Below are 18,932 nucleotides of genomic sequence, written 5' to 3'. Positions count from 1 at the left end.
ACATTCCATACACAAAGGAAAAACGCAGTCCCCATCCCAAAAGCAAAAGAAAGAGCAAGGGAAAGGGACATGTCATACAAACAAACAGGGTGAAGACTGGCACAGTCCTCTGAGTTCCTTGTTGTTTAACAAAGGAACTAGTTGCCCCATCTCTGGTTGATTGTTAATTCTTGACCTAACCCTCTACAGAGCCCTAATTTCTTTAATATATTGTCATGAACTGGGTGAAACCTTGTTATGGGTTGAGTTAAAACATTGTTCAAACTGATGTGTGTATGAGCTCGTCAGTTAAGTTAGCTGTAAGAGACCGCTAAGGGGCCACACTTTCAACAAAGGCCTACAAGAGTCTGCCCAGAAACTAGCATCGGGTGGGCAGAGGGTTCCACTGGGTGTTGACAGGATGGGGGGGGGGGTGAGAACACTCAGAAACTGAGATCAGACAAGAACAATGGGAGAAGCAGAGGCAAAGAGCAAGAAAGCCAATCAGTAGCCTGTGACTACAGTATGACCCTTGGAAAAGTCAGAGAGAAAATCTTTGGGTCTATGGGCTAAAGACACTAGGGGCTACAAGCTAATCATAGAATATCAGGGTTGGAAGAGACCTCAGGAGGTCATCTAGTCCAACCCCCTGCTCAAAGCAGGACCAATCCCCAACTAAATCATCCCAGCCAGGGCTTTGTCAAGCCGGGCCTTAAAACCCTCTAAGGAAAGAGATTCCACCACCTCCCTAGGTAACCCATTCCAGTGCTTCACCACCCTCCTAGTGAAAAAGTTTTTCCTAATATCCAACCTAGACCTCCCGCACTGCAACTTGACACCATTGCTCCTTGTTCTGTCATCTGCCACCACTGAGACCAGCCGAGCTCCATCCTCTTTGGAACCCCCCTTCAGGTAATTGAAGGCTGCTATCAAATCCTCTCTCACTCTTCTCTTCTGCAGACTAAATAACCCCAGTTCCCTCAGCCTCGTCTCGTAAGTCATGTGCTCCAGTTTTGATATAAGTTTGTATGGGATTTTTCATCTGCACACTTACTTTGCTTTGGCATGTATTAGGCATTAGTAATAGTGGTGATTATGTTAAGACTAATTATTGTTGTGTGGGGGAAACTACTTTATATCCTAGATTGGTGACCCAGAAGATTTCAGCTGGCCAGTCACTATGATTGTGTAGCACAGCAAAGCATTTCATTCAAACCCCGCGGGGAAGAATCAAGCACTATTTTATTCATATTTACAAATTAAAGAGTAAATGCAGTTTTTATTGATTTCCTTGTTTAGTGCAAGAGACTGTTCAATCCCACTATGAATCAGTGCTGAATGCTCTAACAGACAAAAGCCAAATTGAGCAGATATTACTGGAGATGGAGAGGAGACTTGCAGCTGTAAGTTCAACAGTTCATCTGTTGTGCTGAATCTGGGTCCTGAATTTCTCCCGTTTCTTAAAAAATACTAATGAAATATTAGATTATGCCTTCCTATGATAGGTTATGAAGATGAAAGTTACCATTCTAATAGAGGAAAATATGTATATTGAAATGCTAATTCTAGGATAACTCTGCCGTCTGGTAATCGTGCATTACGCTGCCCTGCAGGGATCCAAACTGGGGGGGTGTTCATGATCTTTTGTTCGCCAGGATAGCAGGTGCCACTCCCAGAGTGCCATCAGCGTGGTGGTGGCCCCATTTCCCAATGCTATGGGAGCTGTGCTCTGGAAGGGCCTGGCTTCTGGCAGCTTGGAGAATGCTGGTGCATTATGTCTCCGATAAAAAGGGATGGGCGTGCTTCTCGTGGAAAATCAGGTCAGACAGGGCCTCAGGGAGACAACAAGGGACTTACAGGGAGCAAAATATGACTTGTCATAAAGGTGCAAGATTGAAATGTCAGACTTTAAGCTGCCTAGATGGAGCTGGATTCCCAGAAGGGTCCCGCAGTGTATGTTTGTGGCAAACAATAAGCCACAGGAGGAAGTGGTATGTTGTCTTCATGAAGATAGGGAGACACCACAGTGAATTAGAAATTCACCCACCCAAAGAAATGTTACCACCATATTGCTTTTTGAAAACATGGCTCTGTACTGAAACATCCAGACTGCTGATACTTGGGTTGATATAAAAGCTAAGTGGACCATCTAAGATACTAAAGGGGTTTTGGTTTGAATGTTACTTTTGGAGTTTTCAGTATTTATTGCCTAATTTCTACTCTCCTGACTTCTTTCCCCAGAAAGATATGGAGATTTTAGATGTGAAATCCAACTTACAGTTACTGAAGGAGAGTCTGGAACTACTAACATCTCAGCAGAATAAGCAACATCAGAAGCTATGTGAACAGTTAAATGACCTACCGTTCCCCAACATCTTAGCTGAACTGCAGACATTCATTTCCACTTCCAGATTTCCCAGTTGCATAAAGGATAACGCATCCCAGACCTCTCCAGATATATTACAGGACCTCTATCTCATCAGTCAGGAGAAAACGTGCTGTCAGTGCTATCAGACCCCGAGGGTTTGCAGAACAAGTTCCTTTCAGACTCAGCCACGCTCCATGACAATGGCAAATAGACATGGAGATTCCCATATGAAGAATCACATAGCTAAAGATGATACAAACAGGACTGATTTAAACACAGTTGCTGGAAGGGAGGTTAATCTCACCAGTACAGCTTTACAAGGCAAAGAAAACATGACTATTCAAGAGATGAAGTCTGCTTTAGAAAAGCAACTCTCTGCTAACAATCCATCTTGTGCCTGCTGCTCCAACACTGACGTTTCTTGGGATAGTCATGAGAAACATCAGCTGCTTACTCAAGAAATACCTCAAGCCACACCACTGAGGACGGTAATCAGGAAAGACTCTAAGGGAATCAAAACTGTGACTCCTTCACAACAAAATCAGAGCCAACTTTGCCAACCTCCTGTACAAAACAATGTGGCTGGACAAAGAGACATAGACTTTGCCACAGACAACATGATGCATATCACAGTTGTAGGAAACAGACTAAAAAAAGAAAAGTCCAGAAAACCCTGCCGGAGTAAATTAACAGTGAGGAAAAGAATGTACATTGCTAAGAAAAAAGGAGACCTTTCCAAGTGTCCTGACAGTGGTCTGAAGAAAAAAATGACCAGCAGTTGGATGGAGTCGGAGGATTCCAGAAAAAATTACTCTCCCGTAGATACAGTTACGCTTCATTCAGAGAACTCTGGCCCAGGGTCTTCAGCTCCCAGCCACCAAAGGCTAAGCAGGGCCCAACACAGGAAGAAAGAAAACTCCTTGCCAGTGCTCCACTCCGATGAAAACCTGGAGCGGCTTGCAGCCAAGAGAAAGGGAATCTTGGAAAATAAGAGGAGAGTGGATATTTGCAATACCAAAGGGACTCTCTGTTTCTGGGATTGCTCTCCCAGGGAGAGTGACATCAAGGGTGAAAAACAGATGAGCTGGTTCAGTCCCCCAAGCACCATGGCTTCTAATAAGTCGTGTCTGTCTTTCGCCCCTGCCCAGCATAAGAATACAACATTTTGCTCCTTAGTTTTTGATAGTGATTATTCTGATTGACATTTTCAGTTTGATTTTCCCAATGTATAACAGAAGTGTGGCTGGTTCAATCAGTTTTTTTCTTTAGGTCTGTTGGCTTTTTAATTTCTCAAGTTTTGTCACTCTTTAAGAGGATGCTTGCCTAAATTTCCACTAGCGCGAACCCTGCTAGCAGGCTGCGGGGCACAGAAACACAGCTGAGTCTGTTGTTACTATATCTAGAAGTGGAATCTATTTAAAACTTTTAAAGACGTGTAATATAGTGTCTGTAGCCTAGGGGTTTAATTCCAGTTTTTCGTTCTCTCTCTTTAGAGTGGTTCAGATGGCTAAGGGACTGAATCCTGGTCCCACTGAAACAAATGGGGATTCTTATGATTGACTTCACGCAGTTAAGATTAGCCCCAGGTCTTTTGCCCTATTCTGTGTGGGGAAAAAAAACCCTAATATCTTGTTGGGTTCACCAAATACAGCATTTCTTCTCCTTTCAGCTTCTTTCTCTGGTCACTTGCTTCAATTTCAGTCTCATTTTTTTTCTCATCTGCATCTCTTAGCTAATCAAGAACTTCATCTTATGTGTTTCTAGTGTATTAGGGCCTCAAAGAAAAGCCTAGAAAGGTGACACCCATAAAACAAAATGCCAAGAAAGGCCATTGGTTTTGTCTGTTTTCGTTTAAAAGACTTAAGTATTTCTGATTAACAGTGATTCCAAATTCATAGGTTTTAAGGTCAGAAGGGACCATTAGAGTCACCAGTTCTGAGCTCCAGCATGACACAGGCCATAGAATTTCACCCGGGGAATCCTGCCTCAAGCTCATAGCTTGATGGAACTACAGCAGCTCCTTTAGAAAGACATCAAGCCTCTAGTTTAAGTTTTGATCACTTCAAATAATTTTATTTGGTTTGATTTCAGAATCAGGTTTGCTCTGACAAATGAAACACTTCAATACATAGGAAAGAGATCTGCTGTCATGAATATAAATGGCCTCATTTTGTCATTCCAGAATAAAAAGACCTTGTTTATCTATTGCTTGATTATCAAGTCCATTTCTTCATGAATGTCAAATTTCTGTGTAATTATTTCAGGGGATAGGCTCGTATGCTTGTAGTGCTGTGGGTTAACAGACAGATGCTGTTTAGCTAGTTTGTCTCCTACAGATGATATAATTGGGATAATTAGTTTTACACAGCTTGCCTGATATTTAACGAAGAGGGATAACATCACTTTTTATAACTCTGTAATGTCAGATTCTGTGTTAATGCTCTTTGGTGAACATGACAGGTGACATTTTCAATCAGTGTGTCTCAGAGAGTGACAGCAACACACAAGATTAAGCGAGTCTCCAAGATGCGAGTGCTGTAGTGGGGTGGGAATGCACACCTTGCGGTCATACGCACCGTACATGCGAGGGCACCATTTTATACAGAAATGAAATGGCAACCTCCACGTAACGTGACTTAGCACACACCATATGTGTGAAGTCACACCGGCAGGGGCGGAGTACACATATCCACAGACACCGTTGCTACCAAACAGACAGTCGCACTACCCTAGGATTCAGTTTACTCTGAGTGAGGCTGACGTGGTGGTGGTCAGTCTTCACTGCTGCGGTGCAGACCAGCTGCACTAAATCCGTTGTCCTTCCCAGTGTAATCCCACAATGCCTCTGCACTCTTCAGGGATGGCTTTGACTCCTAGAGCATTAACTCTATCATCTGTCAAGCAGCAGTCATCTCCGCCCCAACACCTTCCTCCTCCAGGTGTGGCAGCATCAGAGGTAGTACTCAGGTGCTCTCAGGTGCCCTAACACTCAGATTAAAAGGGCCCAAAAAAGGACAATAAAATATAACTGTAATAGCATGTAGAGTAAGACACTTGCTTTCTGCCTCAGGGATTCAGGATTGCCATGGCTGTCCACCTGCTGCTGCAGCATCTCCACACACCCAAGATCTGAAAAACAGAAAACAGAAGAGGGTCATTAGCTAACAGACACACTGCAAAGCTCTCCCTCATTCAGTGAGCACATCCATCCTGGGCACAGAATGAGGCAGGGTCCCGGTGGGATAAATAGGATGTGATCGTGTAATTCAAAACGGTCTTATATGCACAGGCACAAAGCAGCTGGATTAAGGTGGCACAGGCAAATTTAAAACTGGCATTTCCTAACTTTTGGATGATTAAAGGACCATTAAGGTTGCAGAGAATGTGATTTTTCTGGTGCGTAGTGTGGCATTATAATGCAACACATACCCTAGACAATACTCAAATTGTGACGCCACTGGCCTCCCCGCCCATTTAACATCCCCTGGAGAAGTGATGCTGTGCTTGGAAGGGCACTCAGCAGCTGGAGGAAGAAATGAGATTGGAGAACTTGCTGAGCCATTTTATAAACCATGTGAGTATCATCGAGGGTGTTTGCTGCATTCCTCAGTGTACTTGGCACTTGGAGATATCCTATCTCCTAGAACTGGAAGGGACCTTGAAAGGTCATCGAGTCCAGCCCCCTGCCTTCACTAGCAGGACCAAGTACTGATTTTGCCCCAGATCCCTAAGTAGCCCCCTCAAGGATTGAACTCACAACCCTGGGTTTAGCAGGCCAATGCTCAAACCCTTGCTATGTTCAAATCACAGCTCGACCTCAGCGGCAGCCGGGAGCGCTCAGCACTTGTGCAGATCAGACAGTAGGTATGTACGGGCGATGCACTAGCACCAGGGTGTCTCCTGGAGGTGAATTTACACCTCAGTTCAGCAGTGTGATCGCTGGATCAGCAGTTACACTTCCCTGTGCGTAACGGATAGATTGGGGACGGCTTGAGAGAGCTACAAGGCCAATTAACCCATTAGCCCGGAAAGCAGAGCAGGCCCTGGAAGGGACTGCTGGGGGAAGGGGAGGAGAGAGGCTTTCCGAGAGTCAGAGCCAAGAGACCCCTTCTGCCCCGTCTCTTCTCTAGCCACAAAGCGCTCGGAGAGCAATTGATTCACAGCGTTCTGCCCATCACCCCTACAGCCGGGGCAGCTCTGTAATTACACGTATGCACAGGTGCCAACTCCCTGGGGCACCCACCGGGAAACAAATAGCGAGTGCTCAGCACCCACTGGCGGCCCCGCCGACCAGCTCCCCCCCCCCCAGCGCCTCCTGCCCGCTGCAATCAGCTGTTCAGCGCCGTACAGGAGGCGTGGCGGGCAAGGGGGCGGAGCGAGGGTGGGCTCTGCTCAGGGGAGGGGGTGGGAAGAGGGGGGGTGGGGGTGGGGCCTTGGGGGAAGGGGTGCAGTGGGCGGGGCCTAGGGTGGAGCGGGAGTCGAGCACCCCGAGGAAATGACAGTTGGCGCCTGAGCTCACTCTGCCACGGAGGATCTTCCCCCTGAGCGAGGTCTCCTGGCTCTGACTCCCAAAAGCCTGCCAGTCTATCCCCTCCTGCCAGGGGTGCTGGGGGTGCGGCGACACCCCCGCCTTGAGGTGGTTTCCATCATACCTAGGGGTTGCAGTTTGGTTCAGTGGCTCTCCGCACCCCCATTGTAAAAACTTCCCATGTCACCGCCTCCCACTGAGGGCTTCCTTCCCGGGCCGGCTCTGCTTTCTGGGCTAATGAGCCTTTAGCTCTCCCCAGCCAATCCCCAATCTCAGCTGGGCCCAGCTTTGCAGCTTAGGGTTCCTCTGGGGCCATTTCACTGGTCCATGCTTGCCCAGCGCTCCAGCACACACACCTTTAGGCTCTGTCTCCCGAAGAAACGTAGCGCTTCAGTAGCGACTCACTACAGCAGGGGTGGGCAAACGGTTATATAGACATGCTGGAAACGAATCTTCTCCAGGAGGCAGGCTTGGCTGGACTGTTTTGCTTGACATGCCGTCCGTTGCATCCCTGCAGTTGAGTTGGAAGACAGCGTTGCTGAGCTGCAGGGCTGAGGCTGCATGGACCTGCTGGCGGAGAGCACAGAAAGGCGGCTTTATCCCACACTGCATTTTGCGGTATGAAAACATCAGATGGGATTTTAACCACTCATTAACATTCCGGGCGTGCTCAGGATTGTACTTAGTCCTGCTTCAGTTCAGGGGCCTAGACTAGATGACCTACTATGGTCCTTCCAGTCCTACGTTTCTATGATTTCTACTAGTATGATTTTTTTACCCTCCTTTACACAGCGATGGTGTCTTGTGGATTCTTCATTGTTGTTCTTCACTTTTTTAGTTTCTTTAGAGTCTGGTTTTGTTTGTTTTGGGTTGTTGTCGTCTTTGTAATTCAACATTCATTTTGTACTTCCGACCTCTGCGCAAACCTTGGGGTTTACCCTCTTTTTTCTCAGTCCTCGGTGTCTGGATTTCTATACAGATCAGGTTTTAGCTTTCAGTTTATTACTATTTTCTCTCTCACTTTTAAATCCCATTCTTTATTCATAGATCTTTAAGACTAGAAGGGACTATTATAATCAATTAGTCTGACTTCCTATATAAGAGGCCAGAGAACCTCACCTAGTAAATCTGGCATCAAGACCATAATTTCTGTTAGAGTTAGAGCATACTTTTTAGAAAGATACCCAGTCTGGATTTAAAGATTTCAAGCTACAGAGAATCCACCATATTCCTTGCTACATTGTTCCAATGGTTTAACCTTCAGTTAAAAAATTGGGTTTTATTACTATTCTGAATTTGTCTAGCTTCAACTCCCAGCCATTGGATCTCCTCACATTTTTTTCTGCTAGATTAAACAGCTGTTTACTATTCAATATCTTTCCTATGTAGATTCTTGTTGACCATGATCAAGTTGCCTCCTTTTCAGATTTCTCTTGGATAAACTAAACGGATCGAGCATCTCAAGTCTCTCACGACGTACAATTAACCTGTGGAACTCACTGCCAGGGGATGTTGTGAATGCCAAAAGTATAACTGGGTTCAAAAAAGAACTACAGAAGTTCAGGGAAGACCGGTCCCTCAGTGGCTATTAGCAACCCCATGCTTGAGGCCATGCTAAACCTCTGACTGCCAGAAGCCGGGAGGGGAAGCCTGGTGGAACATTCCAGCTGCCTTATTCTGTACACCCCTGTACAGCCTCTGGTCACTGTCAGAGACGGGATACTGGCCTAGATGGACCATTGGTTTGACCCAGTATGGCCGTTCTTAGCTTCTTATGCTTAGAGGGCATATATAACTGTAAGACTTTTGTATTAGTGTGAAGCCCCTTGAATAAATATAATTGGTGGAATTATTTTGTATTGCAAAACATTCTATTTCGAAGTGATTTTGGACATTGTATTAGTATTTGTTGTTTATTACATTTTGGTTAAAGGAGGTGCCCTCTTTAAGAACAGGTGGGGCATGGGATTGCAGAGGGAGTCTGAAGGAGACGGAGCTCTATCTCTTCTTGGGGGGTTTTGCTAATGCACTAGAGGTCGCCGTTCACGTGGAGTCACCAGTCAGAACCCCGCCCAGCTCACTAGCCTTCCAAGCTGTCCCATCTAATGGAGATTTGGTGCCCCTGTATGAGATGAGTTTAGTGGGGCTCAGCTCCAGGTTTACTTGCACGGCTTCACCACCAGGCTTTGTACTAGTAACGATGGTGCCTATTTGTCAGCCTGGTGGACTAATGCTGCCCTGGGGCAGACGCTGGGCAGAGAGGGCTTTTTAAGGTCCACGTCCTCCTGCTTTTTGGCCCCATTTGCTGCAGCTGCTTTTTCCGAGGCTGCCTGTGCGGGGCACTGTGGCTAAGCACCAGGGGTGGCCCTGTGATGCTCCGTGCATGAGGCGAGTCAGGGTGCAAGTGGGTGTGGTGCTCTGACCCCCCTGGTGGCACCGAGACCACTTAGAGATTCATGAGTCTGCTACAGCCTGAGCTATGTGGCTTTTCGCTCCTGCATTTAGCTCCAGAGGTCCCGGGTTCAATCCCACCCACTGCCGACCGGGACACCAGGCAGAATCTTGGGGCTCGGAAGGGAGGCTTGGGGCTAGTAACTAGCAGTAGCAATGCTGCAGAGGTGGGGTCCTGCTGGGCCCCTCATTGTGAGGTCAGGGTATCAGGAAGGGATCACGCTGAGGTTTGGCCTTCCCTCCTTCCTACCTACCTACGCAGCTGATAACTTCACCGGTGCCATGCATCTGCAGAGATCTCACTTGCTTATTGTTTGATTGCCAGCTGAAGTGACACTGGTATTATGTTTCCATGGTAATATGTATGTCAGTGCTGTTATTTTTGGGGCTAAAAATGTCTGTACAAAGGAAAACAAACTAAGAAACCTTGTCAGGTTTAGAACGATTTCTGCTACCTAAAGTAAAGAAAATGTTACCGATCATTTCCCACTCTTCTCCCCTGCCCTTAAACACTGGGGTGAAGCGCTTGGGTCCTGTGTTCTCATGGCCTCCGCGCTGGAAAGCCCAGCTCTGCCTTGAAATCCAGAGTCCAAGCCAGGGCCTTACAGCACTGTACAGCTTCACTATAGCGCCCGTCGTTATTCTGAACCTTCGGCTCTAACAACCTGGGTCCCTGGATCCCATGACAGTCCAGTACAGCCCCACCCCCACTGCCCGGGGCTGACGTTTTGATTGTCCTTTCGCTATAACAAGCCCCTGGGTACAACGAACCAAAGGCTTGGACCCGACAGGTTCTTTCTAGCGAGGGTGTTCTGTGCTTGGTATGAGGCCATCCAGTCCCCGTCTAGAGGACTGCACAAATCAGTCCCTGCAAAGCCCAGGGGCCTGTGTCCTGGGAGAATGTGGAGCATCTGGAAAAACCATGTGAGTTGCTGCAGAGAAGACATAAGAGCTGAGCACCCGTCATTCCCACTGACCTCCGTGGGGCTGGGAGTGCTCAACACCTCTGAAAGCAGACCAGTGACAACTCCGAGCTGTGCTGTTCGCTGGGATCGGGGCCTCGCTGGAGAGGACCCAAACGTTTGTCGATTGATTACTAAGCATGCAGGCAGCTGTCTGCAAAGGGTGGGAGTGCGGGAGCTTCAGCTCTCACTGCAGAGGGCTCAATTAAACTTGTTCCGTGGTTACAAACAGTCTGGTGTGACGGAGCAGGGAGCAGGGCAGATTTGACCTGGGAATGTTGCAGGGGGGTTGCAGTGGGGATGTGGGACTTCCCTTGAAGGAAGCTACCTGAGCTGTAACCTGAGCCAGGAACGGGGGTGGGGAGAATTAACACCTTCTGCCCGGGAGACTGAACAAAGGAGAGGAGCAGCGGGAGGGGCTGGGAGTTTAGTTTCAGTTGGGGCTGGGTGGTGCAACGCAGGGAACCCCAAGCTGGGGTCTAAGCTCCCTGAACCTCCCAGAGGGACCTAATTGAGGGGGTCTGGTCGTACCTACACGCTCTGCTTGAGACTGTGTTCCTGTCCTTAAATAAACCTTCTGCTTTACTGGCTGGCTGAGAGTCGCAGTGAATCTCGGGAAGAGGGGTGCAGGGCCCTAACTCCCCCACAATCCGCAACAACTGGTGGCAGCGGCGGGATCTACTGCACCCCGTGGACGGCGCTTCCTGCAGTAAGTGACTGGGGAGCAGTAAAACGAAGGGGGATTGACGGGGACCAGGCGTGCTGAAGAGTGAGAGAGAGACGGTTATTACCCCTGGGAGTGTGTGACCAGCGAGAAGGACTTTTGCAGTAACAGGGTCCCCCGGGGGGATCGCAGCGAGTGGTCCCAGGGGCGGAGGAGTCTGCAGCTCGACCCTGGCAGAGAGGTGGTGACCTCGAGAAGGGCTGGCACACTAGGGGGCCCCCTGGGAACTGTGGGGAGCTGTGAGCACACAGGCCGGTGAGTGGCCAGCAGGAAGATGTATGCCAAGCGGCTTAAGAGCGACCTGGTGGAGCTGTGCAAGCAGAGGCGGCTGCGCATTGGGAGGCTCACCAAAGAACAGCTCATTGCCCAGCTGGAGGCGGAAGATCGCGCGAATGAACTGATCCCTGTGTCTCAGGGAAGCAGCCTGGCAAATGCAGCGCAGGCACCAGTGTCTGTCCCAGCTGGGAGTGGTCAGCCGGCTGCTGAGGGCTTCCCGAGACCCCTCCTTCCTATGCCTAGGGGAAGGGTGGGGAGGAGCCCAGCAAATACCGAAGGCGCCATGACCCCCCCGGCCAGCAGGGGGTCCCCCCGGCGAAGCCCACCGGCCAGCAGAGGATCCTCCCGGCGACGTTCGGCATCCGGGGAGCGGAATTGGCTGGAATGGGAGAAAGAGCTAAAACTGAGAGAGCTGGAGGATCGTGAACAACAGAGACAGCATGAAGAGAGACAGCGTCAGCATGAACGGGAGGAGAAAGAGAGACAGCATCAGCGTGAACGGGAGGAGAAAGAGAGACAGCATCAGCGTGAAGAGAGACAGCGTCAGCATGAACGGGAGGAGAAAGAGAGACAGCATCAGCGTGAACGGGAGGAGAATGAGAGACAGCGTCAGCATGAAGAGAGACAGAGACAGGAGAATGAGAGACAGCGTCAGCATGACCTGGAACTGGCGAGATTGAAGGGCAGCGAACCCCCGGCTGCGGTGAGTGAGGGGGGACCCAGGACTGCACGGAGCTTTGATAAGTGCATCATGGCCCCATACAAGGAGGGGGAGGACATGGATGACTTCCTGGAGGCCTTTGAGACGGCCTGCGAGCTGCACCGTGTGGACCCCGCGGACAGACTCCGGGTCCTTACCCCCTTACTGGACCCCAAATCCGTGGCATTGTACCGCCAACTGGGAGAGGCAGAGAAAGGGGACTACGAACTATTCAAAAGGGCCCTGCTACGAGAGTTTGGGCTGACTCCGGAGATGTACCGGGAAAGGTTCCGGAGTCAAGATAAAACCCCTGAGATCTCATATCTGCAACTAGCCGTCCGCATGGAAAGATACGCCAGCAAGTGGGCTGGTGGGGCCCAGACGAAGGAGGACCTGATTAAACTGCTGGTACTGGAGCAACTGTATGAGCGGTGCCCATCCGACCTGAGGCTGTGGTTGGTGGACAGAAAGCCAGAGAACCCGCGACACGCCGGGCAGCTGGCTGATGAGTTTGTAAAGAGCCGGTCAGGGGGTGGCAGGGAGGAGCCCCAAAGGAACAGGCCCGCCGCGATGCAGAGAGAGAGTCACCCTGGGACCTCCCAAAGGGGGAATATGGGGAATCCCCTCCCACGGGGAAGGCCCAGCATCAGGGACAACCGACCGGCTCGAGGGGACCCACGGGACCTGAGCTGCTATTACTGCGGCCGAAGAGGCCACGTTCGGGCCCAGTGCCCCAAGCTCAAGGACAGACTGAGCAGACCGAACCCGCACCGGGTTAACTTGGTAGAGGCCCAGACGGACGAGGGGCCGGCTTCCCACGCGAGAGGGGCTGGCAGCTTATCAACTGCTCAAGAGAGAGAAGGGCCCCCGGCCAGCTTCTCTGGGGGGCCAGATGCTCCGGATTCAAAGTTCTCCGTTTACAGGGTTGGCGCGGGGCTGTCCCTGCGGAGCGAGTGCCTTGTTCCCCTGGAGGTGGATGGGAAGAAAGTTTATGGATACTGGGACACGGGCGCAGAGGTGACACTGGCCCGGCCCGAGGTGGTGGCCCCAGATCGGGTGGTGCCCAACACCTTCCTGACCCTGACCGGGGTGGGCGGGACCCCATTCAAGGTTCCCGTAGCGAGGGTACACCTGAAATGGGGGGCCAAGGAGGGCCCCAAGGACGTGGGAGTGCACCACCATTTGCCCACTGAGGTGTTGATGGGGGGGGACCTAGAGGACTGGCCAAGCAGCCCCCAGACCGCCTTAGTCGTGACCCGTAGCCAGAGCCGGCGAGGGGCACTACGCCCTGACCTTGGGAAGGATGTCCCACCGGAGGCACCGAACCCTTCCCGGGTGGGGAGGGAACACCCAAGGACAGGCCACGGGGTGGCTGGGGCTTCCGACCCAGCCGACGAGAGGGAGCAGGTCCCCATCCCTTCCCCAGCCGCCGAGTTCCAGGCCGAGTTGCAGAAGGACCCCTCCCTGCGGAAGCTAAGGGGCCTGGCTGACCTCAGTGTGGTACAGACCATGAGGAGAGGATGCAAGGAGAGGTTCCTGTGGGAGAAGGGGTTCCTGTACCGAGAGTGGGCTCCCCCGGGGGAAGTGGAGTCGTGGGGGATCAGGAGGCAGCTGGTGGTTCCCCAGAAGTTTCGCCACAAGCTACTGTACCTGGCCCATGACATCCCTCTCGCAGGGCACCAGGGGATCCGGCGCACCAGGCAGAGGCTGCTACAGAACTTTTACTGGCCCGGGGTCTTCACCAACGTCCGGCAGTACTGCCGATCCTGTGACCCCTGCCAGAGGGTGGGGAAGGCCCGGGACAAGGGGAAGGCAGCATTGAGACCTTTGCCCATCATAGAGGAGCCTTTCCAGAAGGTGGCCATGGACATAGTGGGACCTCTCAGCAAGACGACCCGGTCTGGGAAGAAATACATCCTGGTGGTGGTAGATTTCGCCACCCGCTACCCCGAGGCAGTGCCCTTATCGTCCATTGAAGCAGACACTGTGGCGGATGCGCTGCTGACCATTTTCAGCCGAGTGGGGTTCCCCAAGGAAGTCTTGACGGACCAAGGGTCCAACTTCATGTCGGCCCTACTCCGGTGCTTGTGGGAGAGATGTGGGGTCCGGCACAACTGGGCCTCAGCATATCACCCCCAATCCAACGGGCTGGTGGAGAGGTTCAATGGGACGCTAAAAATGATGCTGAAAACATTTATGAATCAGCACCCGCAGGACTGGGACAAGTACTTACCTCACCTGCTGTTTGCGTACAGGGAGGTACCCCAGGAGTCTACCGGGTTTTCGCCTTTCGAACTGCTATATGGAAGGCGGGTAAGGGGGCCCCTGGACCTGATGAGAGACGAATGGGAGGGGAAGGCCACTCCTGACGGAGAGTCGGTGGTGGAGTATGTCCTGACCTTCCGGGAACGACTTGCCGAGCTCATGGGCCTGGCCAGGGAGAATCTGGCCAGAGCCCAGAGGAAGCAGAAGGTCTGGTATGACCGCACAGCACGGGCCCGCACCTTCGCCACTGGGGATCAGGTGATGGTCCTCATCCCCGTGAGGAAAAACAAACTCCAGGCCGCCTGGGAAGGGCCCTTCAAGGTTGTCAAGCAACTAAACGAGGTAAACTGTGGTGGAGCTGTCGAACCGGGCACACCACCACCGGGTGTACCATGTGAATATGATGAAGCCATATTATGACAGGGGGAATATGGTGTTGGCCGTGTGTGGACAGTGGGAGGGGCAGGGAGATGACCCTTTAGTAGATCTATTCCCTGGGACAAGAGTTGGCTTCCCCCTGGAAGCAATTCCCCTCTCTGATCGGCTAACCCCTGCCCAGCGAGCTGAGATCGGAGGGGTGCTGCATCTGTACCAGCAGCTGTTTTCCAACCAGCCTGGACGCACTAATCTGACTGTCCACCGGGTGCAGACAGGATCGCACCCGCCTATAAAATGCTCCCCCTTCCGAGCCACAGGGAAAACTGCTCAGGACCTGGAAAGAGAGGTCAATGACATGCTGGCTTTGGGGGTGATCCAGCCGTCTTCCAGCCCTTGGGCCTCGCCGGTGGTGCTGGTCCCCAAAAAGGACGGGTCGATCCGGTTCTGTGTGGACTATCGGAAGCTCAATGCCATCACTGTGGCCGATGCCTACCCCATGCCCAGGCCGGACGAGCTCCTAGACAAGCTGGGAGGTGCTCGGTACCTTACCACCATGGATCTTACAAAGGGCTATTGGCAAGTGCCGCTGGATGCAGATGCCAGGCTGAAATCGGCCTTTGTCACCCCTCTGGGGCTCTATGAGTTCCTGACCCTGCCCTTCGGCCTCAAGGGAGCGCCGGCCACCTTCCAGCGCCTGGTGGATCAGCTACTGAGGGGGATGGAGAGTTTTGCCGTGGCGTATATCGATGACATCTGTGTCTTTAGCCAGACCTGGGAGGACCACATATCCCAGGTTAGACAAGTGCTGGACCGACTCCAGAAGGCTGGGCTGACCGTAAAACCGGAGAAGTGCAAGGTGGGGATGGCTGAGGTATCCTATCTAGGCCACCGGGTGGGAAGCGGCTGCCTAAAGCCGGAACCAGCCAAAGTGGAGGTGATCAGAGACTGGCCCGCTCCTCAAACCAAAAAGCAGGTCCAAGCCTTTATTGGGATGGCAGGATACTATCGGAGGTTCGTGCCCCACTTTAGCGCCATAGCCGCCCCCATCACTGAGCTGTGCAAGAAGGGGAAGCCAGACAAAGTGGTCTGGACCGAGGAGTGCCAGGAGGCTCTCCAGGCGCTGAAGGAGGCTCTGGTCAGTGGCCCAGTTCTGGCAAACCCAGACTTTGACAAGCCCTTTATGGTGTTCACCGACGCCTCAGACACAGGACTGGGGGCGGTGTTAATGCAGGAGGATGAAAAGGGGGAGAGACACCCCATCGTGTACCTGAGCAAGAAGTTGCTACCCCGGGAGCAGAACTATGCGGCCATCGAGAAGGAATGCCTGGCCATGGTGTGGGCCCTCAAGAAACTAGAGCCATATCTCTTTGGGCGTCACTTCACCGTGCACACCGACCACTCTCCCCTGACCTGGCTGCACCAGATGAAAGGAGCCAACGCCAAGCTCCTGAGATGGAGCCTGCTCCTGCAGGATTATGACATGGACGTGGTCCATGTGAAGGGACGTGACAACCTGATAGCGGACGCGTTGTCCCGGAGAGGGAGCCCTGAACTTCCCCAGGTCACTGGTCAGAGTGACCCCGCTCAGTTCAGTCTCGAAGGGGGGAGAGATGTGACGGAGCAGGGAGCAGGGCAGATTTGACCTGGGAATGTTGCAGGGGGGTTGCAGTGGGGATGTGGGACTTCCCTTGAAGGAAGCTACCTGAGCTGTAACCTGAGCCAGGAACGGGGGTGGGGAGAATTAACACCTTCTGCCCTGGAGACTGAACAAAGGAGAGGAGCAGCGGGAGGGGCTGGGAGTTTAGTTTCAGTTGGGGCTGGGTGGTGCAACGCAGGGAACCCCAAGCTGGGGTCTAAGCTCCCTGAACCTCCCAGAGGGACCTAATTGAGGGGGTCTGGTCGTACCTACACGCTCTGCTTGAGACTGTGTTCCTGTCCTTAAATAAACCTTCTGCTTTACTGGCTGGCTGAGAGTCGCAGTGAATCTCGGGAAGAGGGGTGCAGGGCCCTAACTCCCCCACAATCCGCAACATCTGGCACCCCGCTGCAGATGAATGATGTGTGTCTCTGCCTTGCTCTGCACTTCCCCCAGCAAAGTAGCCTGGGTGTGGGGCTCTCTTTGGTGGCTGGGTCTAGCCATGGCTACTTCTACCTCCTTTTGCAGCCTCTCAGAGCGGACTGCCGTGCTGCCTGTTGACTTGCCTGGCCCATGGCCAGGCCCTGTGGAAGGGAGAGCAGTCCCGCGTTTCTGATGCCAGGGAGAACATACTGGGTGGCTACAGAAATGAGAGATGGAAAGGGCTTTGCTCAGCTCTGCTCCTCTCTCCCCCTGCCACTGCCCACACAGAATCAATCCCTGCAGTAAATGCTCCAGGGCACTTTTCAGGGGCGCATTAATCAGTGTTGCCAGTTTGTGGGGACTGCGTGTGGGACAGGGGTTGGGTGCTGGGTGCAGGCTCTGGGCTGGGGCAGAGGGTTGGGGTGCAGGGGGGTTGTGGGTGCTGCGTGTGGGAGGGGGTTGGGTGCTCGGTGCAGGCTCTGGGCTGGGGCAGGTTGTTGGGGTGCAGGAGGGAGGTTGAATGCTGGGTGCAGGCTCTGGGCTGGGGCAGAGGATTGGGGTGCAGGGGGGTTGTGGGTGCTGCGTGTGGGAGCGGGGTTGGGTGCTGGGTGCAGACTCTGGGCTGGGGCAGGGCGTTGGGGTGCAGGGGGATTGTGGGTGCTGCGTGTGGGAGCGGGGTTGGGTGCTGGGTGCAGGCTCTGGGCTGGGGCAGAGGGTTGGGGTGCAGGGGGGTTGTGGGTGCTGCGTGTGGGAGGGGGTTGGGTGCTCGGTGCAGGCTCTGGGCTGGGGCAGGGTGTTGGGGTGCAGGAGGGGGGTTGAATGCTGGGTACAGGCTCTGGGCTGGGGCAGAGGGTTGGGGTGCAGGGGGGTTGTGGGTGCTGTGTGTGGGAGCGGGGTTGGGTGCTGGGTGCAGACTCTGGGCTGGGGCAGGGCGTTGGGGTGCAGGGGGATTGTGGGTGCTGCGTGTGGGAGCGGGGTTGGGTGCTGGGTGCAGGCTCTGGGCTGGGGCAGAGGGTTGGGGTGCAGGGGGGTTGTGGGTGCTGCGTGTGGGAGGGGGTTGGGTGCTGGGTGCAGGCTCTGGGCTGGGGCAGGGCGTTGGGGTGCAGGGGGATTGTGGGTGCTGCGTGTGGGAGGGGGTTGGGTGCTGGGTGCAGGCTCTGGGCTGGGGCAGAGGGTTGGGGTGCAGGGGGGTTGTGGGTGCTGCGTGTGGGAGGGGGTTGGGTGCTGGGTGCAGGCTCTGGGCTGGGGCAGAGGGTTGGGGTGCAGGGGGGTTGTGGGTGCTGCGTGTGGGAGGGGGTTGGGTGCTGGGTGCAGGCTCTGGGGCAGAGGGTTGGGGTGCAGGGGGGTTGTGGGTGCTGCGTGTGGGAGGCGGTTGGGTGCTCGGTGCAGGCTCTGGGCTGGGGCAGGGTGTTGGGGTGCAGGAGGGGGGTTGAATGCTGGGTACAGGCTCTGGGCTGGGGCAGAGGGTTGGGGTGCAGGGGGGTTGTGGGTGCTGCGTGTGGGAGCGGGGTTGGGTGCTGGGTGCAGGCTCTGGGCTGGGGCAGAGGGTTGGGGTGCAGGGGGGTTGTGGGTGCTGCGTGTGGGAGCGGGGTTGGGTGCTGGGTGCAGACTCTGGGCTGGGGCAGGGCGTTGGGGTGCAGGGGGATTGTGGGTGCTGCGTGTGGGAGCGGGGTTGGGTGCTGGGTGCAGGCTCTGGGCTGGGGCAGAGGGTTGGGGTGCAGGGGGGTTGTGGGTGCTGCATGTGGGAGGGGGTTGGGTGCTGGGTGCAGGCTCTGGGGCAGAGGGTTGGGGTGCAGGGGGGTTGTGGGTGCTGCGTGTGGGAGGGGGTTGGGTGCTGGGTGCAGGCTCTGGGCTGGGGCAGGGTGTTGGGGTGCAGGAGGGGGGTTGAATGCTGGGTACAGGCTCTGGGCTGGGGCAGAGGGTTGGGGTGCAGGGGGGTTGTGGGTGCTGCGTGTGGGAGCGGGGTTGGGTGCTGGGTGCAGGCTCTGGGCTGGGGCAGAGGGTTGGGGTGCAGGGGGGTTGTGGGTGCTGCGTGTGGGAGGGGGTTGGGTGCTGGGTGCAGACTCTGGGCTGGGGCAGGGCGTTGGGGTGCAGGGGGATTGTGGGTGCTGCGTGTGGGAGCGGGGTTGGGTGCTGGGTGCAGGCTCTGGGCTGGGGCAGGGCGTTGGGGTGCAGGGGGGTTGTGGGTGCTGCGTGTGGGAGGGGGTTGGGTGCTGGGTGCAGGCTCTGGGCTGGGGCAGAG

The 18,932-nt window shown here is 53.7% G+C and overlaps 1 protein-coding gene across 3 annotated transcripts in view; it reads left to right on the top strand.

The window, feature by feature from the left end:
• IHO1 (interactor of HORMAD1 1) overlaps positions 1 to 4,554 on the top strand; it is a 52,082-nt gene extending 47,528 nt beyond the window's left edge. For 2 of the 3 annotated variants that reach the window (XM_054035986.1, XM_054035987.1), the window contains exons 7-8: positions 1,279 to 1,382; positions 2,221 to 4,554. In XM_054035986.1, the coding sequence (XP_053891961.1) occupies positions 1,279 to 1,382; positions 2,221 to 3,549 (1,433 nt within the window). In that variant the 3' untranslated portion in view covers positions 3,550 to 4,554. The remainder of the gene's footprint in view (positions 1 to 1,278; positions 1,383 to 2,220) is intronic. The other variant, XM_054035988.1, reaches the window with a different exon arrangement.
• Positions 4,555 to 18,932: the final 14,378 nt, after the last annotated feature.

This window comes from Malaclemys terrapin, chromosome 7, assembly GCF_027887155.1.
Source record: "Malaclemys terrapin pileata isolate rMalTer1 chromosome 7, rMalTer1.hap1, whole genome shotgun sequence".
NCBI lineage: Eukaryota > Metazoa > Chordata > Testudines > Emydidae > Malaclemys > Malaclemys terrapin.
The sequence above is the reverse complement of the archived record's forward strand: the minus strand, read 5'-3'. Positions and strand labels throughout refer to the sequence as shown.